The sequence below is a fragment of the Zeus faber genome (assembly GCF_960531495.2).
Source record: "Zeus faber genome assembly, chromosome: 16".
NCBI lineage: Eukaryota > Metazoa > Chordata > Actinopteri > Zeiformes > Zeidae > Zeus > Zeus faber.
The window spans coordinates 25,729,294-25,749,821 of NC_137202.1; the positions used below are offsets into that span (position 1 = coordinate 25,729,294).

At 45.3% G+C, this 20,528-nt stretch overlaps 1 protein-coding gene across 1 annotated transcript in view; it reads right to left on the reverse strand.

The window, feature by feature from the left end:
- Positions 1 to 20,528, reverse strand: part of slx4ip (SLX4 interacting protein) — a gene marked incomplete at both ends in the record, with an annotated part of 33,587 nt that overhangs the window by 3,875 nt on the left and 9,184 nt on the right. The window contains 3 exons of the mRNA XM_080016462.1: positions 7,388 to 7,476; positions 8,991 to 9,068; positions 20,316 to 20,442. Coding sequence (XP_079872588.1) covers positions 7,388 to 7,476; positions 8,991 to 9,068; positions 20,316 to 20,442 — 294 coding nt within the window. The remainder of the gene's footprint in view (positions 1 to 7,387; positions 7,477 to 8,990; positions 9,069 to 20,315; positions 20,443 to 20,528) is intronic.

Consider the following 20,528-nt stretch of genomic DNA (forward strand, 5'->3'; position numbering starts at 1 on the left):
ATCCCTCGAAAGAATTGAGGCTTTTCTTCCCGGAGAATGGTGCATATCCTACTGCCCTCAGTTTGAGATGTGTAGGACAGCGTTCAAACAGGAATTTCAGCAGTTCTGAAGGCAAAGGGTGGCCGTAGTCCTTATTAGATCCTTGATATTAATATATTGCTAGGTGTCTCCATTTTTTCCTCCATCGACCTCGTTTATCCAACAGTGTGACTCAGCGGCCAAATGTGTCGGTGAATTGTCAGTTGATTGTCAGCTAAGACTTTAATCAACAGTTGCTACCTATAAAGTTTATGCTGGAAAACGTAATGTGACCCGGATGATCATTCTGAAGGATCTATTCCAGTTGCAAAAATAAATTCTATGTGGCTGGTGAAATAATAAACAATGCACCCATAAACTATGGATTCTGCAGGCTACTTATGATATATGAGGAAGAGCAATTGGGTTCTTGTGTCCTGCAGCGATATATTAAAGGAATACTCCAGTTTTTTGGGGAAATTATTTTTGTCTATTTCACCCTGATTCAGACAAGCTCAATGCAAGGCTGCAGAGAGGGGGGCTCAACTAGGTGAGCTCGTGTGAAATTCAGTAAATACACCTTCCAGCATTGCAAAAGCTGCATAATTTATGGGATACGTGGCATCTATAAGTAAAAATGAATACATAAAAATTTGATTAAACGATTGTTTAAAATGGAACATCATATATAACATATAACATATAACATATAACATATATCAGTTGTGTGCCACCTTTGAAACTCAATGCATTGGTGCTGGAGGGTTGCCAATTTTGGTGGTAATTTTGATAGTTGTGTGAGGCATTGCAGTTAATATCTGGCAACCCCCAACTCACTTGAAGCGGTGCTTCGCAGCTGATACACTGTAATTGCGGAAAGATAAATGGTTATGTGTCAGCCATTGTTCTGAACGTAGAATACAACTAAGTTCTTGTTTTTATGTTTTTATTTTTACCTTTCATAGAGATGCAATATGTATCACTAACTTACCACAATGTTGTCCTATAATTGTCACATCTTCGCCCATCGGACCATGATAGGGTCAACCTGTTTGTGCTGTCACAAATTGTGGTCATTCCGGCACATCACAACTTATATTTCAGCGAATTACAGGAGAAGCTCTTGTGACAAGTTCTGTGCATAAACAATCTCCTACACGATTCTGTCAAGAGGAATTAACCATAAACAACAGTTTTGTTTTTTTAGTGGAAGGGGTCTTTAAAGGCCAAGTCCAGGCATCGTGGCTTGGCACTTGGTGTTGAGCTCCAGCCAGTCCACTGTGGTCTGTGGTACAGTGGAAGGCATAAGGAAAGCAGAAAGACAGACAGAGAAAGAAAGAAGGCACAAACACAAAAATAAGGAAAGAATTACTAGAGAAAGAGAATGATGGAATTAATGTGAGAGAAGAGTGGAGATGAATAAAAGAGGCCTCCCAGAGCCATAACCCCCCCCCCCCCCTGACCTCAGCACTCTCTCTGGCGAAACTACAAACAAAAGAATCCTCACACAGGATGCGCTCCATGGGCTCCTCTTTTGTGTCAAGATGGAACCAGCGTCAATGGCGTGGGCTGAAGGGGCTGCCCCTGCCCTCCCACTACAAAAAAAGGAGTTTTAGGGGAGGGTGACCAATGCACGGACAGGCACACACCAACCAAAACAATGCGAAGAAGGAGTCGGGGGCGCAGTCATTTGTATGGTAATGCTTGATAGTGATTTGGGCGTTTAATATGAACTAAAAAGCAAACCCAAGAACAAACTGATGGTAGGATCTGTGGAAAATATTGTGGCTGTGCTTTTCCTCGGAGTAAGCCAGTAAGGTGGTGTTTCCATATCATTAACAAGCTGAAAATATTCAAAGTAAACAGGGTAACTTGTTTTTTTCTGTGGTAAATTGACTGAGGATTATGTAGGTTGAGGATTATTTAGCTAGGTTTGAGAAATATGTCTTCAACTATGATTCTTAGTTGAAGGAAATGACTTATTTCAAGGAAATAAGTGACCTTTGTTAAATAGAACAGCTGAATTTTGATACCTTCCACTTTGAAAAGAGATTTCAAGACACCTGTTTTATTAGAATTCAAGATAATTTCCATCAAAACATTTGTCTGTTTTTTCGAACAAACCAATACAAGCAAAAATAATATCAAAACTCCCCTGATCGCTCTTGATAACTTTCTTTATTTTTCTCTTCTATATTGACATTGACTTTTCTTGAAGTGTGGGAACCGAGCTGGACCTAATCTGCAAAGGCGGGACGGAGGGAGGTGCCAGAGTCAGTGGCAAATACAAACTTCAAGCAACAAGGATTTAAACCACCAGCACCACCTCGCCCAGGCCAACGCCAGACAGTCTGCTCCGACCTCACACCACACACACAAAGCTGCAAACCATCTCTCGTGATGCAACATGTAGACGTAGGCAAACCATAACCACTCCAAATCCCTGGGGCTCAGCTTCCAAACGACACAGGGCCACAACCGCCGCATCAGAACTACCATGGGAGAGCACTCCTCCCATCTGGACGTCAGATTATAAGGATCAGCACAGCAAACAGAGAGAGCATAGGTAATACATTACTCTGTTTTTTTTTCACAAGATACCGTTAAAAAATGTCACAGGCTGCATCTCATCTCGCTCCGTGACCTGGATGAGGTTGATCGCAACTTCAAAAAGATAACAGATAAACTGCCCGCGATTGTCAGGGAGAGGATACCCTTTCTTCTCCCGTACAAGATAAGGTAGAAAGGTAAGGTAGATAGGGGGATTCTCTGAGGTTCTCTCTCCCCTAATGCCGCTGCACATGAAAGTAATAGGGCAGATATTGCTTAATATATCCCGACAGCGCTGTTGAGTCATGCACTGACAAACTAAGCCTCTACTTCAGAAGAAGAACCTCTTATCGCTATTTGAGGAAGTTATTTATATGGTGTCTTAAGTAGGTTGCATACTACAAATGAAGGAAGAACTTCACAAGAAAGAACAGATAGCGAACGCTGTCATCAATATACTCAGTACAAGATAAAAACTTTAAGAACATTAAGGTAACATTAAGGTTAAAAACATTATGTATTTCAACGCGGCCATTGAACAGCGGCAAAACAACCAGCGTCTGAATAAAAATGTACCTCCCTCGGAGATGATCGTCAAGCCATGCTAGTCTGCAAGTTTCATTGTCTCCACTTGCCCTCAAAAACAATTACACACACACAAATGCCTCTCCGCTCCACCGACCCCACCCCGTCTCAGAGAGGAACCATGGCCTGTTTGTCTAAGCTCACCACATCTTCCATGCGAAAAAGTCAACAAACATGCACGGGCACATACTGCTATAAAAAGGAGGAACGCTTTGGCCTCACAATAAGAGAGTTTTTTTAGGATCCGCCCTTGTTCGAGGGAGTAATCTCCAACCTAGTTGTTCTACTATGCCTGATTGTTTGTGGTGCATGATCTTTATCTGTATCACTTGTCAGTGCCAATCGCAAAGGAGGGGTGGCTCTCAACAGCAAGGTATGGAGATTTTTAATCCGGAAGCATCCAACCCACGGAACATCGTTTTCGGATATCTGGCCTAGGTCGGCGTCAAGGTGTAGCCAACCGTATGATAGACGTTGGTCTTACATAGGTTTACATTGAATACGGTTAACACTAATCTTACAGGAGGTGGAGTAGGTGGCAAATTATACATAAAGGAGCACACTCTTAAACAACACTAAAAATTAACTGTTAATCACATTTCTACAGATAAAGACCATAATATAATAAAATAATAACAATAATACTATAAATTAGCTCATCTTCATTTATACTGCTTGGATGTATGGTTTTATCTTTTTTTTAAGGACTTTTCCATGTCAGGCATTCCCTGACATAAATAGAATACAATTTGCATTGGGTGGAAGGGGAATAATATAGACAGCAAAAGAGAGAGAGGGAGAGAGAGAGAGACAGAGAGAGATGTTGCCAGCTGTGTAGTGGAGGGACGTGCTGAGGCTGTGGTGTAAACACACAGGCTCTTCCAGAGCTCTGTGGAGGAGAGGGGTGGCGGTGCTGGTGTTTGGCAGTGGTGGTGAGGGGTAGGGGGCTGAGGGGGTCGGGGGTGGAAACACATCTGCTCTGCCTTTGATCCAGCCTTCTGCAGCCCAGCGGGCCGCTCACCTTGGCTGCCCACTCTACGCCCAACTAGAAAACAGTCTCTCTCCCGTTTCCCATCCCGGCCCCCTTCTCCCTTGCTGACTCATGATAGGAGCATTGCTTTATGAGCCGCTCGTAGTCCTCAAATGTCCTCAAAATCTGGCACATGGTCTGAGTTCTTTTCTGTTTTTTTTTGTTGGTGATTTGATTTGCAGATTTCCCACAGCCTTGGGTAAACATCCCGGGCGTTGTGATTTGCATTTGGAAGGGTCCCTACCCCGGCAGATTAAAAGTCTGTCTCAAACGCTCTCCATTCTTGTCTTCTTCATAAAAAAAAAAAAAAAAAAAAAACAGGGCGAAGGACATGACTAAACTGTATGTGCACAATGCGGGGGCTGTTCAGCTGTTCGGTGGATTGTTGGGAGTGTGAGGTTTGACTTTTACGCTGGACGCAAAAGTAGAACCATGATGTAAACCTTGTTTCCCTCACAACGTAACCCTCTGACCTTATGAAGAAGTGCTAATTTGGTGAGTCTATATTTCCACTGTGGTCGAGGGGTTTTGTACGACAAATCGCACACATTGAATTCCTGCAAAAGAGGCTCAGAACTTCCCCAAGTGCTAGGAAACATGGCATTTTCGGCGTATAGGGAGAAGGAGGTGGGGGGAGGGCTTAGTGGGTTCACACTGTCAAGAATTGTGGTCTCAAAGACCCCTTCATAAACATGTGAGCACTTCTGACACACAGCTCTAACAGCCCTATTACCCTTTAGAAAGCAATATTAAGTCTTTACATCAGTTGTGACTCACTCTACATACAGTAAAGCAAATGTATTCATTTGGATCTATGACTTTCCTGGCAATGTTTGCAACGCCAGAGCCCTTTTTGGACAAATTAGAACAGAGTGAAGGAGGTAAACAAATAATTGTTTTTGTCATGCAAAATACTTCAGCCCTGCTGTCTGGTATCTTTCCCCTTTACAAACCGCAACTCGAGGCTGGGCCTAGCGAGAGCTCCGACCGCAGGACTCCCACCCTCCCGACTCCCTCTCCGCCTGCGCTGTGTGAGCCCAGAGAACCACATCCTGAGGAGGAGGAACGCACATCGACAGCGCTGCCTCCTTGAACTGGAAAATCTCGGTTACACAATATGAACTTTTCACTGACGACTGCGCCGCTCCACTAAAAATATTACAATTGCTGCTTTCATTGGGAGCCAAGCTGCGGAGAGTGCAGAGACGTTTCAAAGGGAAACAATAGCACACAAAAAAATAGAAAGGACCCATAGAAAAAACCAGCAGGCCACTGATCATGGGATGTGATGGGAGAGATGTCTGTCCTTGATGTCAGGGCCAAGGTGAGAGGCTCCATCGCGCTTTCCCAGAATACTCCAGGGAGAACAGTGGGTTCAGCTGAGCACCGGTCAAGCATTACTTGCACTGCGCCGCAAATGGACCAAGAAAAGAACTACGGTCTCTAAGTCTTACGACACGGGCGAGAGTGCAACACGATATATAGGCAGTGTGGAGTCCTGATGGGGAATACCCGCTGCCCCCACCCCATCTCCAATCAATCATGGCGCATGACGTCCGACTGCAGACAATCACGTCAGCCACTCCTCCTCTGACAACCCATACAAGAATGTACAGGAAGATGTGAGGTGGTTATACCACAAACACTAATCTCCGTATAATTATTTAGAGAGACAGAGAGACAGACAGGATGAGAGAGAATGTGTTTGAAGTGAAATGAAGAGATGCGGCTGGGAAGACTTGCACAAAGAGCCCATAATCCACCAAACAATTTTACTCTTAATTTTACACTTCTATATCAGGTTTTCTCAATCTGTCATTTTCAAGGACACTGGTATGTACTCATTCTGCAGGAGTTACTTGCTATACTCAGATACTTATGTTTTATTATGTTTTAATTGACATGACATGCTTAAGATACAACTCTCCATTGCCGGGCCATCATGCTTGCAACTTTTTCTCGTGAAGCATTACATATTATTATTATTATTATTATTATTATTATATGTTGTTGTACTGGTCTGACTGGCATGGATTTTCTATAAACATGACATTCACACCAAATCTGAATTTAAAAAAATCAGATCACAATTGCTTTAATTTTGTTGTTTCAACGCTCCAATGGAAAATGTACTTTTTAAGACTGAACAAAATGGGCCTGGGCACATAGCCTTTGAATCTGCATCTGCTGAGCAGGCAGGATGTGTTGTTCTTTGAGTATGAAACAGTATCTCCCACATAAGGCGGGGGGGTTTGGAGGCAGAGCAGTGGGAGGCCTCCTCAAAAGAAAAATTCTGCACATTTAATGTAATTTTAGATAGGTCTGTCAGTTGAAGCTCTCTGCTGTTCCTTGTAAGTCCATTATGCTACATATTAATGACATTTTTGAGAAATTGGCAGATAGACGCAAGGGGTTTCCTATTCAGAGGTTTAAAAACAAGTTGTTCAAATACAAGCGCTATCCGTTTCTGTGAAATTGTGTCATTAAATGTCTTGTAGCTGCAGTGTAGCTATAGAAGTGTAGCTGTAAGTATTTGTGGCCTTGACTTGTCCCGGTTTACATCTAAATGCACATTGAAAGCCAAAGAGAAAAAACCCTACAACATTTTCTTTGGGAACATATGTAGCTTGACTGATTACTGAGTGCTCCCCTTTCGATAAGGTCTGATGCTTTTTTGCTGACAGAGAAACTTATATCCCCTGTATCCCCCTGCAAATATTTTGTTTTGTCAATGTGACAACTATCCCATTTATGGAAACTTTTTCGCAAAAGGCATCATGGATTTGTTGTCCAGAAAAGGGCATGGAATGGGTCCCAAAGATATGGCATTGACTGGCGCATTTTCATTTGAGACAATTCCAAAACATAAATGAAAGTTGAGCCACGATACAGTAACGGATGTTTTGTTCGTAACATGACAATGATCTATGGCCAAAAAAGAATTAAGGGTTTCTGGAAACATGTAGCCAATTGAACATTAATGGCCAAATATTATGCATATATATATTTACTGGGTGTGTGGGGGCCTAGCCCCAAGTCATACCTTGCAGGTACAGAGGTCACTACATGTAAACAGGTCCAGCAAATCTACTGTACAGTGAGAGCGCAATTTGGCATTGCATCCCTATAATAACATACAGACCCACGCTGGAGTTCTTGCCAGGCGACTGAAGGGGGAAGTAGGGGAGTATAAACAGCACTCACCGCTGCCAGGCTCGGGTTACCATGGTGCGCTGAGGCATCCTCTGGGCAGCTTACACACACAACGTAGCGTTCAGGAAACACACGCAACTCTGGGACAAGCGGGGGAAACAACACAAAGACCATAGCTAGTTAATAACGTGGGCTCAGCTCTGGCTCGCAGTCAAACTGAGGCAGGGGGAATTGCGGTGGAGGTTAGTGAGGCCATCAACAAGCTCCAAGTCTTTACTAGACCTCAAACCGGAGAGAAAATGACAGTTTACAGATCATTGCCTGCCTTTATGAGCCACGTGAACAGCATGAATATTAGAACGTTTTGACATCAAAAACGGCTCTTAGGGAGCAATCTGGATGTTTTATCAGATCCATGGGTATAGGGTATTTAGGAGAAAAATAATACTTAATTCAACATTCACATGCAGCACAGCAGTCGACTAGTGGGACAAATGGGTCCCACACTGACTGGTCCATAACACCACTTTCTGGCAAAAGAAATCTGACCTCCGATCTTGAGGAACTTCAGAAGAATCGTGTTTTTCTTGGATCTGACATGTGAACTACTAATCGCATCTTTAGGATTCCTGTTTGTTTATTTAAATATTCAAGGGAATTCTAGAATAATAAATTCTTATTTTATAGTTATATTTCACTGCTGTTGAAGGCCAAGGCAAAAATAGTCACCTTTGCTGTTAAAGGCCTCACAATGAGATGTTAATAACAGTATTTATAAAAAAATATTACTAATAATAATGATGATAAGCAAAGTAACAAAGTTCTACCTCACACACACAAACACACACACACACACACACACACACACACACACACACACACACACACACACACACACACACACACACACACACACACACACACAAAGTAAAAACATGAAACATCAAAAGCATAAAACAACCAAAGTGGGAGAAAAAAGAAAAAAAAAACGAATACAAGCAAAAATAAAACCAGGGATGTAAAACAGGGATGCAAGTTAAGAAATACATAAAGACTGGATACTAAAAAAACTAGAACAAGAGGATTTGTCTTGAAAAAATACGTTTTACGAAGTGGTTCAAAATATATTACTGCTGACGCTAACAATGTTGAGTTGGTGGGGCGGATCCCAGTGAGGACACCTTCCACCCTTGTGTTACTTGGTTTAATTTGCTGTGTAAGAGTCCTGCTGGGAGAAGCCCTGGTGGGAGCAGTCCTGATCATCTCAGCCTGCAGCAGGTCTCAAGTGTCTGCACCCCCCCCAACAGGAAGAGAACGATGTTGGTCCCGGAAAAAGGTGGCCTCGGGTCACAGGAACTAGATGGGGCATGGAGATAGATTCTCCCTGGCCTCCATTAGACAGCCCTCCAGCCTGGCTATCCCACTAACAGTAGCCTCTCCGGATAAGCACTTAATGGCTCTCAAAAACGCCCCGAACAGGTCCGGGGACTGGACATAAAAATTTGCGAGGGGAAGAAAGATCAACATATAGACCACAGCAGACGAGCAACTCTCTTTCTGTGGGAAATCTGACCGGGTTTGAACATTCCAGATGTTTTATTTCTGACCCGTTTAACAGACAATTGATTTACAGAAACCTGCAGGGTACACATACCTCCGTAGCGTTGTTTAACGATGCACCTCAGCTTTAAATGCCGCTTCAGAAAGTTGGCTGCGATATTGAAGCTTGCGCCTAGAAGAAAGAGTGAGAAATAAAAATATTTGTTATTTAGCAAATGGACAAGTGATTCACGAAAGAAAGTCTAAGGCACATAGTTAGATAGGTAGTTAGATAGGCAGTAAAAAATCCCTTCTACAAATTGCAATACTCCAAATACATAGACACGCAGATGCTGAGGCTCATAAATGTCATTGTCACTGATGGATTTCAATAATTTATTATACAACAGTTATTTCCAGACAGGTAATTTGATTGGACGCGCTGCATCAAATGAGTGCCAATCTATACAGTGCCGGGACAATTTACTATATCACTACAATTAGGTTACGTCTCCAGATTGTCTGCAGTCAGGAAACACTTTTGTGGGCGAACAGAATCATGACTGATTACTCATTACTTGAAAACAGCCTTGTTTATAACAGCGCTGTATAAAAATATAAAAATCATGCGCTGACATTGCTCATTTCTATGGCAACGGACAACATTATTATTGGATTGGTGTGGTGTCCGTAAAAATAATTTATTGGGACGCCTCACATTGTTCCAGAGAACAGTTTAATCGCCATGCAATGAGAATACTATAACTGTAATTCATCAGCAGCAATACTAATTTAACAAACTGTAACAGCAGTTTTAAAATTTGCTTCATGCTACATTTTTATTTCTGATTGCTGAAATAGAAACACAACACATCTGTCTTTTTTTAAGGTTAGTGGTAAATTAAATTGATATCTGTTATTGTTTTTTAGTTGTTTTTTTTTTTTTTTCCGGGAAACAACCAAGACGAAAGACATTCATTGTTAACCTAATATCAGGGGCTCGTAAATAAAAGTTGAAGTGAATGCTTTGCTCTGCAACCTGTTGCCCAATGCTGGTGATTTAATAAAGCATGGACTAGTTCCGTCCCTTAATTCAAAGACCACTTTGAAAGCTCTACTTAGAAAAGAGCTCTATAAATAAAGTTTATTATTACTGTAAACATCACCCATGCTCAGTTGTTTTTTTACAAGCAAGAGGTCAATGTGAGTCCAGAAAACCAGCCCCAGTTCAAAATCAGACTCGATCCTAGCAACTGATAACATATCATAATAATCCTCTACTGTACAACTTTGATAATGGAGGCTGACATATGAAATGAGCCCATGCATTCCTATAATGAGAAAGCTCTCGTTCTGTTGCGCTTCGGCTAATCGCTCCGGCCGGCCTGTAAAAGGGAAAACGGTGTCCTTGGCCCTATATTCTGTTTGTCATTATCCATGGAATGCGAGATGCGCTGGGCAAAGACTGAGGCCTGTTGCCTAATCTGTTAGGAATTTGTTGACTGAAAAAAAAAAAAAAAAAAAAAAACCTAGGGGCCAGGCTAACACGCCATGCAGTTGTTCTTAATAAACAAGACAACAGCCCTGGGAGATGACAGAGCCTGCTAGAGGTTGCTTCAGCCTGGTACACTCCAGTGAGACTCACTGGTCTACCTTTGTGGTCTTTCTCAGGCCAAATATGTGGATAATTGAACCTCAGGGAGCTTAATTCCACTAACAGCTATCTATTTCTTCAAATGCATTCACATACAGGAAAGATCGCAAACCTCTACAAATGGTAAAAAAAAACAAAAAACCTTTAAAATAATAATGTCCCACATAGTAAATTACCTTTCAACAGACTGACCACAATCTTGCATAAACAAGACTAAGTGCATGGCCATACAAAATGAAGTATAGATGCATCCAGTATCCATCTAGGTTTCGGAGACAGCACAGGGCCACGTGCTAGTGAGTGAATATTCCCCCTTTCCCTCTTGCGGCTTCCGTCACCCAGCTCAAGCATAAAGCATCTAATTATTGTCTTAAAGAAAAAGAGCCTTGTTGTGGAACTGTAGGTAATGATGGGCAATTACAGGAACAGCTTGCCACAAAACCGCCACAGGTAGACAGTTAAGTCCACTGGCCGGAGATTAATGGCACCACCTCTGCGTTCCTCTCTCGCTGTAGCTTGTGGATGAAATGGCTACAAGGGGCCATATTTTAGCGGCCAGAATAAATAGTAGCAGCATGATATTGTACTGATATAGAGAAGTTTGTCCGCACTCCAGTTTCAGTTGCATCAGCAGAACCATAAACTAGTGGTCCATGAATTTGGGCGAAAGCTCCCGTTAAGGGAAAGTTTCTTAATTGCGATTAGGTAATTTAGCACGGGTAACATGAAAATTGTTACCATGAAGAAAAATAGGAAAAAAAAATTTAACAGCAAACATGAGTCATGTTTTGCTCATAAATAATAGTCAAGTTATTATATATGTGACGGGCTGTAAGATTTGCCAGACTGGCTCCTGCTGGAAGGTTTATTGCTTTCCAAATTTTTAAAGGTAAATAATGCCCTATAGCAGAATTCCTAAGATGTATTCCTCTGGTTTTTGAACATCTTAGTCCAGATATGGAAACATGGCTTTCACATCTGTAATTTGCAACACTGATGACAAGAGGCAAAGCTTGCAGGTACGGTACCATTTTACTGTAGTGTGCGTTCTGTATGGAAAATGTCAGAACTATAAACACAGCCAAACTGAAAGATTAAAGGCTGAAGTTGACAATAGAGCAGCTTCCTAAAGTGCCAACATCTAAACAATACAGACTTGGGTCTGAAGATTTATGCAATCTGGACCATCAGTCATTTGGAAATTATTCTTTTTTTTTAAAGAGGGATTTTCAACAGTTGCTTTATCAAGGTTAAGAGGTAGTTGAGAGCAGCACCTTTCAAAACAGCACCAAGAATATTGACACATTCCATCCTGATGGGACCTCTGCAGTAAGGGGCCGTGCAACAGGGAGGGCCATGTGACAGCTTTAGATTGCTGATATACAAAAAGGAGATTTAGATTTCACAATTTTGTCTCTACCCCAGAGCTCAGGTAGCGTATGCAAATGAATAAGGATACTCCCGGAACGGTCATCTTGGTGGGCCAAGAAAGTAAAAGCCATGTTTAATGACAGATTTACGGGTACCATTTGCTGTTCTGAAAGCCCCCCGATGTAATTATCTAAGGACCTGGTATGCGATGCAACACCGTGGAAAGAGTCAATTTATTACACATGGGGGTGTCCAAAAAGCAAACGTGTAATAATATATACATTGTCTGGCACCTCACGTGTCTGTAATAACTACAGCAGAATTCTTCTATGGGAAAGAATCCAATATTCTGTTATTCTTTGTAGAACAACCCAGGAGTCATCCATTGCCATTCTGGATGCCTACTCGGAGAGGAATGCAGATCTGTATCACTGTTTTGTTTTCTCTGCCCATTCTGGGATCAGGAAGGGCCAGGGAACAAGATCTTTTCATTGCAAACGGATGACTATGTGTTTTTGAAAGGCTTTTGATTTAGGCCATTACACTCTTTAGCCTCGAGTCTAGAGTCTAGCTCGACAACTATTCTCATTGCCTCGTCCCTGGTGAGTCAAGCTCGCCAATTCCCAGGACAAGTCTGATGGGGACGTCTGGACGCGGGAGTTGGGAACCGACAGAAAAAAAGGCATCAGCTGTCGCTGCTCTGCCTTTATAACGTCCCTGCGCGCGCAGAGTTGCTCTTGGCCTTCCGCCCGGGCTTTCTCGTGCTAAGCTTACATTCATGTTTCTCTCTCACAAACAGTGTGCTGGTGCCTCCTCGGGGGAACGGGTGGCCTCTCTCTGTGGCAACTGCAGCCTGTGGTGCTGCAATAGTCCTCGTCTGTGGAGCAGAAATCCTTGTAGGGGTTTTAGTTTCTGCTTCCTAGAGGGAGGACGGCCTGGCGTAATTGTTTTGAAACTTGATGCAAAGCAATATTATGACAGGTTAAATCCAACAGTAAACAGGCTGGCACGCCATGTTTTTCGCAAATGCTGTGGATAATGCTGTAACCGCTTGTACGGAGAGGCTTCCACCATTGAGAAAGCTGACCACAGAGTCAACTGCGCAACAAGACATGGGCCAAACTGTATTTATGCAGAATGAGACTCAGACACAGACACACAGACACACACACACCCATCCCAGCAGCTTTCACCACTTCCTGGGAAAACAATGAAAGGAAACAACAGTTGACAAGCTAAAGTAAACTCAGAGTAACTAGGACTGCATAAAAGGAAGCAAGGGGGGTGGGGGGTGGGGGTGTTCGGACCTGGATGAAAGGTATAATCCCTGTGGAACAGACTTCATTTACTGAGTGAGTTCCTGAGGAGATCATTAACATTAAAAAACAAACAACCAGCAAACAGTCTATGGCGAGCACTCGCCAACACGCGGTTCGTCACTTAAACTCCAAACACATTAACCTTGCGCCGGGTTTCAGCACTTGAAAAGCCCCCTGCAGCGCCAGGAGGAAATGGAAAACACACTCAATTTTTTCAGATGGAGGAGAAATACGATTTATTTTAGAGATAATTAGATAATCAGCCTTAGAGCTTGTTCCTCGGTCCATGACCAGCCAGCGGTCTACACACACACATAACGGTCTTGTGGCGCGTCCGCACAGTGCTTGCACTGCTGCCTCACAGCAAGCAGGTCCTGGGTTCAATTCCCACCTGGGGTGCTGTTGGCGCTGCGCTCCGGCGGGTTATCTCGCGATTAGGGGGCTTTCTGTGTGGAGTTTGCATGTTCTCCCCGTGCGTCTCCTCCAATATAAAAAGAGACCCAAGCTAAAAACATGCAGAACATTTTCCTGTCCTGTCCCTGGCCATGATATTGGATCTACACCTGGAATTGGTCGGCGGGTGCCATCGAAGTAAGGGCTGCCCCATGGAAGGACAGCTGGGATGAGAGAAACGCAGAGACTGAATTTCTCCAGCCACCACTCCCTGTGTGTGTGTGTGTGTGTGTGTGTGTGTGTTAAGGGCACTCGCTCCGTGAGACGAATAAAACGATTCTTCTTTCCTCACAACCCGTGCAGGTATTTCTGGCCTCATACGAAGGCTTTCCCCAACACCCGGGCCCTCTGCCAAGCATTGGTCTGATCGCAGGGGGGGTCAGGAGGTCTGTAAAGAGGGCTGCTTCACTGTATATCTGTCCCCGTGTGGGGAGGGAGGCTGCATTTCCCACGCAGACAAGCGACCTTTAAACAGAAGTTGAGTCGACCGCAGTTAGACGCCCAAGAATCTCCCTTCTTTGATATCAAAGAGTATCTTTGACATGGTCTTTGATGTGGACACAGTCCCCCCCCCTCCCGATAGTGGGACTGGTTTGTGGGGTGGGGAGGAGTGGGGGTTACATTAGACGGTGTGAGGGAAGCTGCCGCACATGTACAGGGGGAGAGAGTGGCGGGGGCGCTCCTGGCCCCTTATCATTCGCCTCGGCCTCCACCTGAAACAATATTTGCACATGAGCGGTGGATTCGACATTTTCGGGGGTGAACCTTTCATCGCCGTTACGAAACGGTCCGCAGCGTGGCAGGCGGGCCGGCCCCTCTGATACAGCATGTGACCAGAGCTGGGGGGCGGGGGGTTTGGGAGCAAAGGACAATTACCTCGGGAACAAAGACTTTTTCTCACAAACATAACCGGCGAAAAGAAATTGAAAACCATTATGCTGATCAATCATTACGTCTTAATTAACTGAGGCGGACAGAAATCTCTCAGGAGCCCCCACCCCACATCCAGTGGTTCAAGTTTTAACAAAATAAGGATTTAAAACGGACCAGAAGGTAAACTGTTGCCTTTTGTTCGAAGCTCCTTTGGATAAATGTTGTGTGAATCTGTTTGAGCACTTGAGTAAGATACAGCGCAGGCCCTTTAAAACTCCCAATCAAGGTCCTATTGGTTCCAGACCACTCATTCCCCCCTGTGGATCTGGGAGGCTGTGTGTTTATTAACCCAGATGAATAGAATACACAAGGGTTATATCTGTGTTCAGCAACCAGTGCTCAATGATAGCCAACTGTGGCATCAGAAAGAGTGGGAGGGGTTAAACAAGTGTTTGGATTTGTAAAGCAGAAATGTTCTTTTTTGGAATGTTTCAGCATTATACCATATGTACCTTGTACCTGGTAAAAATTAACGTCTAGGATTACACTTCATTACAAGCCATCATCGGGCAGGCTGTTCCTGGGAGGAGAAGGATGATTTGGCACAAAACACAGCCTTGACACCTGTTCCATGGGAAAACACACAACACACACACAGGCAAAGAACATGAAAGAGGCTCAAGAAGGGACAGAGACGCAAGAAAGGAATATTTCAACGCTCAAAATGGAAACAAAACAGGTAGGAAAACGAGGAAAATGTGAAGAAAATAAACGTTTCTGCTAATTTGTTAGACGAGGCTTTCTGGTTCACACTGCGTGCGGTGAGCTGGAGTTCAGGAGAGTGTGTGTGCCGTCTCCCTGACCAAACTGCGGTAAAGGGGGAACAGTCACATGAATGTGATCCGTGCTCAGGCTACCATTCCTCTGCCCTAATTATAAGGGAAAGAGTGTGGTGTGACAGCCATGGCTGGGGCTGCGGTCGTGTCCTAAGAGACTGCAGCTGACCCTGTGAATGAGGAGGAAGGAGAGGAATAGGGATAGCAGGGAGAGAGAACACAAGGAAAGATAGAGAAGAGAGGGAGATAGAGAGTAAAAAGAGCAAACGTGTGCGTGCGTGTGTGCGTGTGTGTGTGTGTGTGTGTGTGTGTGTGTGTGTGTGTGTGTGTGCGCGTGCGTGCAGGCCATAATGGGGAAGTGGTTACCGTTGGAGTCAGACTGTCCTATGTGCTGCTGCTGCTGAGTAAGGCTGGTGGGCTTAAAGACAAGATTTACAAAAGCAGCAGCAACACCACCAAGCACCAGGGGAAGGAGCTTGCAAAGCGGAACGAACAGGGGGTGGAGAGAGAGAGAGAGAGGGATAACGGGGAGGCAGGCTGGGGGCGGCTACTCTGATCGGGATCCATTTCCAGCCGGGGCCTTGGAATGCTTTTGTTCCCCCCACAGGTCTCCAACCTCCCCCCCGCACGCCGCGCTACCCCCTGCCACCACCAACACACCCCGCCCCCATTTCAGGGCCTGCCTCATGCCCAGCGACACAGAGCGAGGCATGGGGCGGGTATCTCTATTTACAGACCAGTCTCTTGCTGGTCTGGATACTCGCAACGGGACGCAGCAACACACAATATAAATAGTCACAGCTAAGGCAGGAGTGAGCAGCCCATACAGGTTGGGCACTGTGTGATAACTAGCGGGTCCTTTGGCAACCGCTTTGAACTGGGCAGCTGTCACCTGCATACCTGGAGTGTCCCGAGTGTCCCCAGTTACCCCTGGAAGAGGTCACGAATGCATGAATAACTACCGTCGAAGGACGCCGCGTTCTGTAATTCCACGTGCTGGGATTGGGAAAGGCCTCAGTGACTCAAAACGGCAATAAACTAAATGGTCTTGAAACCTCGGAACCGGGTTGCCCTTTTTGGGATGCAGAGGAGCCAAAAGCTGAATCTTTAAGGCAGGGGACAGCAATAATTAACACGACTTTTCACCCCCCCTCCACTTAATTTTTTGACTCTCTACACATCCTCTGCATTTTTTGCGGGCAGGGAGATGGTCATTCGTAAACACATTCTCAAACAGTAAAGCTATCCAGCAACACTTGTGCTTCTTCCGCAACGGCCGCGGCCAGGCTGCCTTAAGCCCCCTTCATGGGGCTGCCAAGAGGAGTCAGTGGTACACTGTGCAGGGCTCGCAAAGCCCTCTCCCACGGCTATTAGTGACCATTCATCTGGGGAGCCTGGGAAAATGCCTCTCCAGCCTGCCATGGCCATGGGGGAACTGGCTGGCAGGTGTTCCCTCCCCCTAAGCCCTGGCACCTGTGCGGAACCCAGCTCTGCCCATGGCTTGAAAAAAATTGGGGAGTATAGGTAGAACCACCAGGGCTGCTCTTCGCCAGCCACTGGCCAAGGATTTATCAATGACTCTGAGATGACACGCAGCGCTGGAGGCCTCTGATTCCGCAGTGACGGGGAGATCGATGAGGCTGAATCGATATGGAAAAACTGGACATCTGCTAATGTGCTTTGGCAGTTTGACATGGCATGTTAACTAAATCTGTGCAAAAGGGGACCGTCTCAGTTTACACTCCGGGAGGCTGAGCAAACACACTCATGCACAATACACACGCCACTCAACATATACTAGTCATAAATAGTCCGAGACAAAGAACAAACATAAGGTAGCTGGCCATATCCTGCAGTTAATACTGTAAGTAAACAATATAGTCCAATGCGAAAAGAAAGTGCACACAGTTCAAGCAAGAACGTTTGGGAAAGTGAATTTTATTCAAAAGAGGACGCAAAGAGCAGATCAGCGGCATTTTCACAAAGATAATTGTGACAGAAGTGTGATGAATGTGTATCTGGATTTCACAGCGAAAACCACCAGCTTCCTTCCTTCAAATGTCGATCATATCAAATAACGACAACAAAAAAAAGCAGATTCCTCCAAACATAGAGAACCCACTATCCTCTCATTTTCAATCTGTAATTACCCTCGAAGAAATGTGGGTGGGTCCTCGTTGCAGTCTACCAGAGAGAATGCACAAGGCCTCTCCCAAGCTCCCCCCTTCGCTGGCCTTCGAAAAGTCTGGCTTGCCCAGAGCCAAGAGGTTTTGGTGGGAAAAGATCCCTGTGTTCAGCACACTGAAAACATAAATAAATCACATCACTATGAGCTAATCATGAATTCTCAAGTAGACTACTTAAAAAAAGGCGGTGGGGGAGTTGACATTTTTCAAAATTGGCCCCTGCAGCTGAGATTTAGAGAAATGGTCTGGAATTATAGAGCTAAGAGATAAGCGATTAACCGTCTCTGACATTCAGTGGGTGCCACACACAGACAGACAGACGCACGGACGGACACACAGACCAACAGACTCATCCAACAAACCCAATCGGAAACAAACACTTGTGGGGAAGAGCCCTGGAACGCTAAAAGATGTTGATGGCTCATTTGAAGTGCCAACAGCTGAGGCTGTTAGGTGGTTCTTACTGCTGGCTGCTGGTGGAAGCCCCCTTTGAGCCCACACTGGCACCAATTCGAACACTGCTGCATATGAGACTTTAGGTACTCCAACACCCCCCCACCCCATAACAGCCTAGACACGGCACCACCCACCCGTCTCCAATTCCTTGCCCGGACATCAATAATAACCCCAATCGGCACTTTTATTTCACTTGCCACATGCAAGAGCACGTGCATTCCAGTCACTTGTTCTTCTCTCAGGTAACACAGGGCACACACACGCACAGAAATAGATTCGCTACTGCGTAGAAACAGCAATGTGCTATTGACAGATTCAGAGTTCTGCGAGGATTAGCAGGTTTAGCGGTTGACCTGCCCGCAGACCAGAGGTCTACCCCTTCCCCTCAATACTTAATACCCACCCTGATGTCTGCCCGGCCTCCATGACCCCCCCCCCCCGTCCCACCCACACCATCACCCCATCCCACCACCCTACCCCAAAGCCCACAATCTGTCGTCCTCTCCTTTTTATGGCTCCAGCTTGCCCGCCCGCCTCCCTGCTTCACATACTAAGTCTACACGTTTACTGCTCTGCCACCTCCCTCACATGGCTCAACTAGAGACCAAGAATGTCATTACGCTCACTTACAGCTCCTTTAAAAGGCCTGGAGAGAATAGAAACTGTGCAGGGCTGTTGAGGCGCTGCTCCGTCTCATGTAGTACAAGGGGGAGAAACACTCTTGATAATGGAATGAAATCATGTTCCGTTAGTTAATGTTCGTTCTTGGCGGCACAGCAAAGAGAGTTCTAATCATTTTTACATGCATACTTCACTGTTTTGAAATGCTCATCGCAGCCGCGTTCACACGGGAGAGTTTGTACTTGCATCCAAATGCTGTGTCTGTGTGTGTGTGTGCGTGTGTGTGTGTCAGGTCATTCTGAAATCACCATCATTAGAGTTGTCCGTCTCTCCTCAATCTGTCATGGGGAATATGAGTCAGGCTATTCAGTAACTTTACACTGTCAGCCTGTTCACACCTAGCCTGGGGGGGCGGAGGATATATCTCCCCGGCACGTTGACGCCCCCTCTGATTCTCACTGCTCCTGAAACATTTGTGTGGTGTGTGTGTGTGTGTGTGTGTGTGTGTGTGTGTGTGTGTGTGTGTGTGTGTGTGTGTGTGTGTGTGTGTGTGTGTGTGTGTGTGTGTGTGGCGCGTGCACGTGTAGGTCCCGAGCAGAGCACAAGCACGCACAAACCCAGATACGCATATGCGCTCGCACAGCGGGAGCCGATATGACCGCACACACGTATGTGGTCATGTGCGTGTTGGGAGATGAAACGCGCTGTTGCTGTGAGGAGAAGGGGGAAGGCTGAAGCGAGCGGGGTGTAGCGTGAGAGGCAGCTCTTCAGCCGCGGGAGAAACTTTATGGAGCTGGATGCCGCGTAATCCCACTCTCTCAGTCTGGCCCATTCCCGCTGAGTGAGTGCTGGTTAACTGCCCTTAACTGCTACCTGTGACAAACCTGTCTGCCCCCTTCACCGCACAGCCGGGGGTTCCTCTTCAGCGAGAAGAGGCGGCTCTTCAAAGGCATGTGCGTGGGTGGCTATGAGTGGGAGGGGGGTTACAGTTTGCAAAGATGAACTACAGCTTTGCTGCATATAATTAATAGGATGGGCAAGTCTTTCCTCTTTCTCTGTTATCCTGATGTTCAACACTGGTGTGTCAACAACAGGCTAAACCAAAGTGCAAGAAACCCCCCCGGCATTACTTCAATGGGCGCACGTTGAGCACGTGCACAACTGCGAGCGGGACCTGCTAAGTTAAACAGCGGCAGCGCAATGCAGGAGGCCCCCGTGTCAGCGCTCGTCTCCACTGGTCACACCCTGGGAATCAAGAGCCACCGTGCCCCGACTAGTTATTTCCCTTCGCCCTCACACTCCTCGTATAGGTAGCCGTGACACTCGTTGCTGAATATTTTGGAAGCTCGACTCCCTACCGTGCATGATTCACGTGGCCTGCGCCATGTGCAAAGAGTCATATCTGTACACCGAGGTCCAGTGGAACACATAATGGGTTTGGAGTCAGGAGCCAAAATAAACGTAAATAGGAGTTCTCAAATTCGAAGTTTGTGAGAGATGAATCTGAGACAGACAGATAAAAAAAATAATGACAAATGGTCCCATTATCGTACGCTAACCATTTTGAATTAGCCTCTGAGTCAGAGAATGGAAAAGTACACTGTACAGGTTTTTGCCAGAGGATTATGACAAGAAAATGTTAATTTATTTGTGCTCTCCTGTAGTGTTTACCTTTCTTGTAAAAAGCTGTGGCTGGTGCCAGGTCCTTCTTGGGTTTGGTGTGTCCTCGATTGTGCAGAGAATCTGTGTACTGCCTGACTCTCTGGCAGACAGCATCCTGAACCAGCACTGTCACTTCCTACAAAGGCAGTGACAACAGACTATTGAATGGAGCAAAAATATGGTTGTGAACATTAAATGACACCGTTTCCTATAGGAAAGAAG